This window comes from Mytilus edulis, chromosome 4 (assembly GCF_963676685.1).
Source record: "Mytilus edulis chromosome 4, xbMytEdul2.2, whole genome shotgun sequence".
In the NCBI taxonomy this organism is placed as follows: domain Eukaryota; kingdom Metazoa; phylum Mollusca; class Bivalvia; order Mytilida; family Mytilidae; genus Mytilus; species Mytilus edulis.
The window spans coordinates 33249314-33259286 of record NC_092347.1 but is presented as its reverse complement, the minus strand read 5'-3'; the positions used below and the strand labels follow the sequence as shown (position 1 = coordinate 33259286).

At 31.9% G+C, this 9973-nt stretch overlaps 1 protein-coding gene across 1 annotated transcript in view; it reads right to left on the bottom strand.

The window, feature by feature from the left end:
- Positions 1 to 2905: 2905 nt before the first annotated feature.
- LOC139519503 (uncharacterized) overlaps positions 2906 to 9973 on the bottom strand; it is a 14257-nt gene continuing 7189 nt past the window's right edge. The window contains exons 6-8 of the mRNA XM_071311625.1: positions 4068 to 4217; positions 3708 to 3788; positions 2906 to 2996 (exon numbers count right to left, since the gene is read on the bottom strand). Coding sequence (XP_071167726.1) covers positions 2962 to 2996; positions 3708 to 3788; positions 4068 to 4217 — 266 coding nt within the window. The 3' untranslated portion in view covers positions 2906 to 2961. The remainder of the gene's footprint in view (positions 2997 to 3707; positions 3789 to 4067; positions 4218 to 9973) is intronic.

Sequence of the window (9973 nt, the reverse complement as noted above, 5' to 3'; positions counted from 1 at the left end):
TGTCACCGCTTCAGTTCGGACTTAGGACAAAATTGACGTTAGCAACCTTTGGAAAACAACACAGTCACTTATTTCCCATTTAGATATTAGAAGATAAGGAATGAGTGCCAATAATATAACTATCCATTCAAGTCACAGTTTGTAAAAATAAAAAATTATAGGTCAAAGTACAGTCTTGGACACGAAGCTATAAAGGGCCCCAAAATTATGCCAGGACGACGATTATTCAATTAATCAAACGAACTTCATATATCTTTTATAAAGGAGGATATCAAAATCATATAGAGAAAGCAATATTTGTTTAGCAGGACATTGGTAATAGCATTCCTCAAGTTGTCTATCTTCTAAAATACATATGAAAATAGAGTTGGCTTCATCAGCTATTGCAAAAAATTAAAAGCCTCTACCTTTTTTGAAGAACTATCTTGAATTTTGATTAATTGTGAAATGAATAAACTTATACATTTTTCAATCAACAGTTTCTGGTGTCCTCGAAAATAAACAAAAATGTCATAAAACTAGTATAAACCAGTTTATAAAATAATATAACCTTATTTTCTGTCACTACTTATAAACGCATCATAGATACCAGGATTGAAATTTATATTTGCACCAGACGCGCGTTTCGTCTACAAAAGACTCATCAGTGATGCTCGAATCAAATTTTTTTTTAGGTTCAAATAAATTACAAAGTTGAACAGTATTGAGCAAAAAAATCATTAATGTTTTGCCAAATACAGCTAAGGTAATCTATTTCTTATGTAGAAAAGCCGTAGTTATTCAAAAATTCTGTTTTGTAAACAATTAATTTATAATTATGACCATATTAATAATAATTCATGTCAACACATAAGTGCTAACAACCTGGTTGGTGATGACCGTAGGAAATAAAAACTCATCATTCCATTACACCTCTTCTCGGTGACATCGATTTATACAATTACTTTTAAAGTGTAGTTACTGTGACTGTTGTAAGTATCGTCACCGAAATGATAAAACACCAAACTTTATGCGTAGAAGGATTTCTTGTTGTCACTCTCCATTTATGAAGATTAGTCCATATGAAGTTTGCTGAACTAGAAATTCATTAAAGATTGCAAAAGAGTGGCGTCAGATACCAAAGGGGCATTCAAACTCATAAGGTGAAAATAACATGACAATGCCATGGCTAATACATGTATATAAAAAGACAAACAGACAAATACAGTACAAACAAACAAAACATAAAAAAAACTAAAGACTATGCAAAATGAAACCCATCAAAACCTGCCGGTTTTCTAAGGTGCGCCGCAAAGGTAAGCAGATCCTACTCTACATGTGGCACCTGTCATTCGATTCATGTTATTCCAAAACCGGTGATGAGTCTTATTGAGGCAGTCTTTGAAAAGAGGACGGAATTGTAGTAACGAAAATTAAAACCTATCTGTTATCATCTGTACAACAGATATTCAATAACGGTCAACCAATTTTCGATGTCATCCGAACCGCTTACGAAGGATGCGTTCGATCTTTATCCCTTTCAAGTAAATCATGATACGAAATACAAGCACTGGAATACCGTATCAACTGGTTATTAGAATGGGGAATCTTGTGTAAAGTGTAGTTTAGGCAAATTTTGTATTAGCATTGCGACTATTGCAAGACGGAAGAGTCTTAGATATTATGTACTCTAAACGATCTTTGGATTTTTTTTAGTATTCACACACCACCTTTAGAAATAGCAGTTTCACAGTAATTTTTAAAACTCAGATCTGATTTCTAATTCATGTAAATACTGTGGAAATGGTTTAAGTGGGGTACTTTGAAACGTTGTTTGTAAAGACACTTTTGTTGTTTAGGTATTGAATACAGTGAAGGAACATGAATTGGAAGAAATAAATTGAACAAAGATGGTTCCCTTCCCATCAAATTGACAAAAGGCATCAAAATCCTAGGTTTGAAATGTAATGCTTGTAAATAATTGGTTAGTTTTAATTTAGATATATGTGAAGATAAAATGGAAATAGTTATTACAATGTGAATATTCAGATACCTTCTCTCCATTGGTAAAATTGCAATATCTTAAGTAATTTATGTCATTTCATCTAAACATGTACCAACAACTTACTTAACTAGAGAACAGCGCGATATGAACATTCTTTTGAATAGTTGTACTCCGAATATAAAATTGGAAGTTTTTCAGAAGTCTACTAGTGCATGTAGTGAGGGTGTCTGTAAGCTCTATGTTTTGAAATAAATTTAATATTCTTCGTAGTATGTGGTTCGACGATTTCTGTAAGACAATGCCTTCTTACCTCCATTTGATTTCAAACATCTTTGTATGAGCAGATGTGAATGTCAATTTTTAAATTTTAAAGCCCCTTTTTTTCTAAAGAAGAAAAGATGGAAACAACACATTTATATTTTCACGCATCCGAATCGCTTACCTGCATAAACCTTAATCAGGAACGATCAAAGCCAAATATTTGAAAGCGATGAATGTATATAACCCGAAACAGTTAAAAAGCTATATGACCAGAAGTGCATGAAAAGTCAAATCAATCTAAGGTCACCTTCCTATAGGGAGCAGAAAGCTGAGCTTCTATATAATTTCAATATTAAGAAACGGATAATGTACGGAAGATTTGCTGTAAATCATGTCAGTACCGAAGTACTGACTACTGAACTTATCATACTCTCAATGGTTACGAGCAGATACATCATAAAGTGTCATTGAAGTATCTTTGAGTAGTTTCTTAATGTTTTGGTACAGCAGAGTTTTTCAAAAATTTGAAAGAAAAGATTTTTAAGTAAAAAACGCATATTCAAAACAGTGAAGAGAAAGACGTTATTTGAAAGTAGAATTGTCAACCACCTTATATATGCCAGAAAGATATGTAAAATGAAAATGACAAGGAAAATCAGATTGTTTTCAATTTTTAATTATATCATGTTTTTGTACAATGCATGACAAATAAATACTCATTTACCAGCAGGTAGAGGTGGAGCCAATGTAGCTACAAATAAAATATAATAAAAGTTAAAATATATAATTGACAGCAATTACGGAAATATCACATTTAAAACCGACAATAAACAACTCACTGAACCAAAAAAAGTCTACAATATGATTCGGGCGGTAATTGCAGTTTTGAAAGCAATTTTTTACATATTTGAAAAAAATAAATAAAAAATCTTTGACTATGCTAACCTATTTCAATAACAAACGAATAAAATGGATATCGCTAAATCATTGCAGAATCTGTGCTTTGCACGAAACATCATTATGTTAGTTTTCTTACAATTGTGTGAAGCTGCAGTTTACATGCATTTTCACATCTCAGTAAACATCGTACTTAAAACACTCAAGTGTTACAGAAAACTAAAAACAACACATACGGTAATGGAAAAGATACAATTGTCTTGTCTTATATGCAAGTAACTGTCGTCAAGGTAGTTATGGGATTAGGATTTTATTATACATGATAAGATAAATGTTATTGATTTATAAAAAAAAACAATGTGTTTGCTACCTGATGAGTTTTAAATTTATTTTGCTTGTATGAATCTGCATCATATAATAATATATGTAATAAAAAATATTCTGTGAGCATTTTGGACGTTTAACGACCATTGTTAACATTCATCAGATTGAATGGAAACAGAACAATCACACTCACCAATTGCTTATATTTTCCGAAGAAAAGTATAACATTCTTAAGACATACCTGAAGGGGTAGGTTGATTTCCTGGAGCTTGTGGACGAGGTGGTGCAAATGTTGGAGCAGAAGTTACAGATGGTTGATTACCTACAGTTTCATTGCAATGTTAAGTTACTTACGAATCACAACATTGTGACAATAATATAAAACAGTATTGAAGGTGTTATATTCAAATTTGTAATTTTGAGAGTTTTGTAAAATTTTAAGTTCATCAAGGTGTAAAATATCTTATATCTTATGAATTTGAATTTCATTAACAAATATGAAAATAGTTATTGTTTAAAAATTTTTGGAATATCCAACAAAACATGTAGAAAATAATAGTTTTATACGTAATTTGTAGATGGCGAGTAATCGTCTGCTTACCACTACTACTTCCGTCAGAGCAGAAACCACAATATTTACTACAGTTTTCCGCAGCCCATCCTTTGTACTTAATGTTTGTACATGTATCTTTTTGGAACTGATTACAATTGGGTATGGCATCTATACAAGGTTTTGCCGTTGTAGGTAGACCTATAGAAATACACAAAAAATGTAATATGTTTAAAAGTAATACATAACCAGTTAATTCAATCATCTGACAAGCAGTTGCTATACCATTTTCTGTTATGTAAACCAAAGCTATATGTAAAGTTTATTTTCATTTTACACGTAGCCTACAATTAACTTTTATTTTCGTATTTTTTTTATTTTATTAGTTTTTCAAACCTTTTAACGACTAACTCAACTGAATGATCAGTACGTTTGGCCTATATGATGAAATAGAACTTATCTATAACCAGTTTTGAATTCTTGTTGACTACTCTACTGTACATGCTTTATTTGCATGCATAGTATCGTCAAACTTATTTTACTATATTGTACATTTGCTGATTCCTGTAAGGCATTATTAGGCGAGTGTAATATTTGAAAAAGACGTCTAGTTAAGGACTTTAATGCACCCACCTAACACACGGCTAATTTCTTTTTTAAATGAAAGAACAATGATTTAACTTTGATTTTTGCCCGGTCGTCACAAAATCGTACGGTGCAGTTTTTGTAAAATTAACGTTTATTTTAGAAATTAGTTGAAAATTATAAAATTACGACATGTTTTTCAAGCAAATGAAATTAGTCGTATCTCTACTTTTAGACAGAATATTTAATTGAAATAGATTCTTAAAATAATGAAAAACAATATTTACAACTGTAAGTCCGCATGCTTTTGCATTCCTTCTAAATATTTGACATTTTGTACGAAAATTTTTCATAATCCTGACCTTTTCGGATCTACAATTAAATTTTTATTAAATGCTATTGCACTCTACCCGTTTTAGAACACACCAAATTACTCACCAGTTATCGTTTTTTCATTCAAAGTCAAGACTTTATCTCAACATTTCTTAAAATCACGAATTTCTGTAATTTTATGATGTTGGGTAAAATCACTATAGTTTCCGGAATCCCTTATCTATTTCGTTATCGGTTTTTTACTGAATATATTAGTCGATTTCCGTGTACTTAATAGTGCTATTAGAGTACGATAAATCAGATTTAAACGGTTCTTTTTCTATCTTTAACTTCAGTGTACAACAATGTAGCTTAAATAGATATAAAATCGTCCGAAATTAAGATGAAATCAAAGTAAAACATAGTTTTTGAGTTCTGTAGAATTCACCCCTTTCTAAATAAGGAATCGTATCGGAAAATTGTAGAAAATCTTCCGAGTCGTGTCAAATTTTCACAGTCCAGTTCACAATGAAACCCTTTCTATGCTAAAAAGCAAAAACTATCCATTGATTGACACAGATGTATAGTCTGTCATGTATTTACTACATAGAAACTATGTAGTTAAACACTTAAATGAAGATACAGTTGTATTGCCGCAGTGGGAAAACGAAAAGATGAAGTTTACAGAAGACTGGTCGATGAATATGAAAAAAATGAAAACATCCCATTTGAAAATACAAAATATCATAAGAGTAGCTATAAATATTTCAAAAGTAAGCACAACCTATCATCTTCTGTTTTGTCTGTACAATGACTTTGTACTACATGACTGTACCAATTCTACCGACCAGTCTCTTCTAATATATCAACGAGGGCAGAAGATCTACAACTCATTCTGATTTGTCTCGGTTTGTATATTTTGCAAATATAAAGTATAAAGCCTATAAGCAAGTTACACAACTTCATAAGGTATCCTCTGAGGAGCAAACTCAAGCTGTATTGAGTGTTACTACATATATCCCCTACAATGATCTGATTTACAAAATAACTCATGATAATTATACTATTAAATATTTATACCATCGAGCTTGCATCGCTAAATATTTGCTACAAAATTTGAAATCAGAAAGTAAAGAGCTATTTAATTCTGAACACAAAACAGCTTTTACTAACATTTCGACGATTAAAGATGACGTGCCTGTACATAAAGAAGTATTCTGGTTGACAACTTTAATTACTTGATCAGTTAACCGGGCTTAATTTCTGCCCGAGGATCTCCGCCGAGAAAACTACACAACATATTATCAGCTTCAACAAAAACTAAAAATATATGGTCAATTTATAGATACATGTATACAGCCTCAACAAGGCCAAGGTACATCCAATATTGTATACAGTAGCTCTATAATTTTGTCTTATGCCGTAATGGCGGAAAATTACCCGTTTAAAATGACTGTGATATACAGTCTGTCAAATTTAAAGATCTGAGCAGTGACTGCGAAACTGGTTGCAAGCACTTTATGCAGCTACTAGTATTTTACGGAAGAAGATATAGGGTAAAGTTGTAATCCAATCAGATGAATATCCATTATCTAAAAACATTTCACTGGATTATTCAATTGAAATTATGCCACCTGCTTTAAAAACATTTCTGTATTGTCTTTTGGATGATGGCGCATCTGCGGCAGTTAATAAAGCATACGATATTCCTATTGACAAAGTTCTTAGATGTATGCTTTAGTAGCTATATATAGACTGTATATTATCTATAAATATTTTACTCTTTTTCATTTAGGCTTATCATGACAAATGCACCGAATTTATGGACACCTTTGATAATTATTAACAAGTTTGACTGATCAGGAGATAAGTAAAATTGAAAATGGGGCATACATTCTACATGGCATTATTTTTCTTCTGGGGGTCAAAATTTTATCCAAGGTAATGTCGACCTAACTACAGAAACAATAAAAGTTCTCCGTATGACTTTGGTTGGCTAAAAGGCAACATCGGACCGGTATGATGTCATCCAACTTTCTACCAGATTTGATCTGTTTATGCATTGTTTTAGGTATAGGGTGAGGGTTGAGATTTCCAAAAACATGTTAAACCCCGTCGAAATTTTGCGCCTGTCCTAAGTCAGGAGCCTCTGGCCTTTCTTAGTTTTGTATGATTTTTTATTTTAATTTCTTGAGTATATTTCGAAGCTTAGTATGACGTCCATTATCATTTCAAACTAGTACATTTTTGTTTAGGGGGCCAGCTGAAGAACGCCTCCGGGTTTGCATGCTTCTTGCTGCATTGATGACCCATTGGTGGTCTTCGGCCGTTGCCTGCTTTTTAAACGGGTTGGTGCCTCTTTGACAAATCCTTCATGTCCATTCCCAATTTTTAATTCAATCTGTATATAGTAGATCTTGTGTCCGCTTTGAGCAAAACCTCTGCTATACTGATATATGCCCATGCCAAGGAAGTTGTCTTTGTGTGGATATGTTGACCGATAAGAATGATGAGATTACAAGTTAAAATGAAACTATAATATTCCGATATCGCAATATTCCGACACCTAAATGGTCCAACATCCCATTGGTCCGACGTTTCGATCATTTAGGTTAAATACGCTAACGGTATCTAAACATAAGAAAGCCAAATAAAAGGTTCCATATTAAGATAACCTTATCCTCCGTTTGAAGCGGTGAAACAAGATATAAAAAAGTACTACTTAGTGCCATGGTAGCCGAACGTCATCACTAGAAAAAAAGTACAAACTACTATGTCAAGTGTTGTTTGATAATTAGAAATCTCAAGATACACGGCGGCCGACTAAAGTAAAATCAAACACAGTTTGACGTACAACGAGTGATCATATTTTCCTTGTGATGTTTTATACTAAAATTGTCAATTTGTTGATATAAATATACTAGTAGCACTTTACTCATTTTAGTAATGTTAGTTAGTACTCTTATCATATCTGATTTAGTGACGTAAATGTAATTGCGGTATGATCCAGACTCAACATATTGCACTACAATAATATAAAAATCTGCCCTATGGTTGTCTGATCTTGAAGCGGTTGGCAGGCTTTCAAACTAACAGGAGACCATACGCTTCCTCAATTTTAATGTACAGCTCATCATGGGACTTTTCTGAACAATTAAAAATACGTCATATGTTATATTTTCCCCATGCTTCAAATATTTTGTTTCGAATTATTTATATCAAATTTGCAGATATATGTTTGTAAATACGTGCATCAAATGATATGGAGGTATTATAAGATTTAGATAATGCAAGGGCGACTACAGATACATTTGTGTGACTTAATGGTTGATTTTCAAAGACTACGAGAGAAAACATTACGTAATATGCGTTACCGTTAAAATCAACCAAAATTAATTAATACTGTGATTGAAATATATTTTCCCAACAATAATACAGTATTCCTATAAAAATGTTTCGTTTTTGCATTTGTTTTGACTCGATTTTTCTACTGGAAGTATCCGTGAATTGAAATTGCACCCATGACCTTTGACCTCGATTTAAAAAAAAATGCACCATAATTTCTTTTGACGACCGGGATATTTAGAAAGTACACATTCTTAGCTTTCCAGTGATATATAATTTAGCCGTGTGTTAGGTAGGTGCATTAAAAATGTAAATTTGGCTCTCATATCACTCGCCTATATTATGCTATTATCATTGTATAACTCAATGTGGCAAACTACTGTGCACTCATTATTATTCGTGGATTTTGTGGGTTACAAGGAACCACCAATTAAAATGATCAACGAAACACAAATTGTATATGGGCTTGTATGCAGAATTTGACAAAACCACGAAATTAGATAACAATGAAAATGCAATGTTTAATAAATCCACGAAAATTGATACGCACGAAAAAAAATGAATTCACAGTATAACAAAGCGGTGTTAGAACAAAATACATTCAATACTTAAGGCTCTCTTCAGAATAATTCGTTTACGAATTTGCGGGGAACATAAATTTTCAAAGGTATTTGTCAATTACTTTGCGGGTAAATACCAAGCGAACTGGTACATCCTTTAATTTCTTTGATAATTGACATAATGCAAGCTGTTGCAATTGTCAATGAAAATAATAAGGGATATCCGCTTTTTTTGTAAACGATACTGTCCAATTCTGGAGATATGCAACAGCAGTAAAAATCGAACAACAAAACACTCATTTATTGTAAAAAGTATCATTTCGTTATTCATATTAGTTTGACTTAAATTTCATATAGGATGCTTGTTGGTATATAGATATTAATGAACGGATCTACATTCATTTTGGTCGGATTTTATCTAACAATATAATGCAAATGGAGTAGTTTAATGAAGATAGGTCTCATAAAATTTTTCAATTGTGTCGATATTTTGACGAACTAGTTCAATCTTATTAGCACTGAATCAATGAATAATGAGCTGATGATGTTATCAGGAACTAAGAGTCCACCACCAGTGGAATCGACCCAGTACCAGTAAGGAAAACACATTATTTATTTCGTATATCCGAAATTGGAAAAAAAGTTTCTCTGTTTATCTTTATAATGAATGTTCATACCTAAAAGCTTAAAAACCGTGGATGTATAATACAAAGACCCTTTAGCAGCTATTTGAAAAAAAGAAATAGAATTGTCTATAGTATTTTTTTAAACAAAGATATAAACGTTTCGTATGTTTTTTTTAATTTAAACATTACCAAAATGAAACTGGTACGTTCATTCAAATAATGTGAGAGTGCAAAAATATGTGTAGTGTTTTGTGGACTGAATCAGATGTTTTTTTTTCTTCTTTTTGTTTTTGTTCCGTGACATGTAAATGATGCAATTGTGGTTGATTATCCCACTCGGTATCTTCTAACTTTTTACATGAATATAAATCATGTAATAAAATAGTCAATTGCACTTAAAAAAAATATGCCAGAAATTTTAAAATCATAAATTATTCATAACCTATTTAACATTACTACGTGTATTACTAAGCTCATAGTGTATTTCATTTAAAACTGCATTCATGGTTTAAAAAAAAAAGTATTGTGG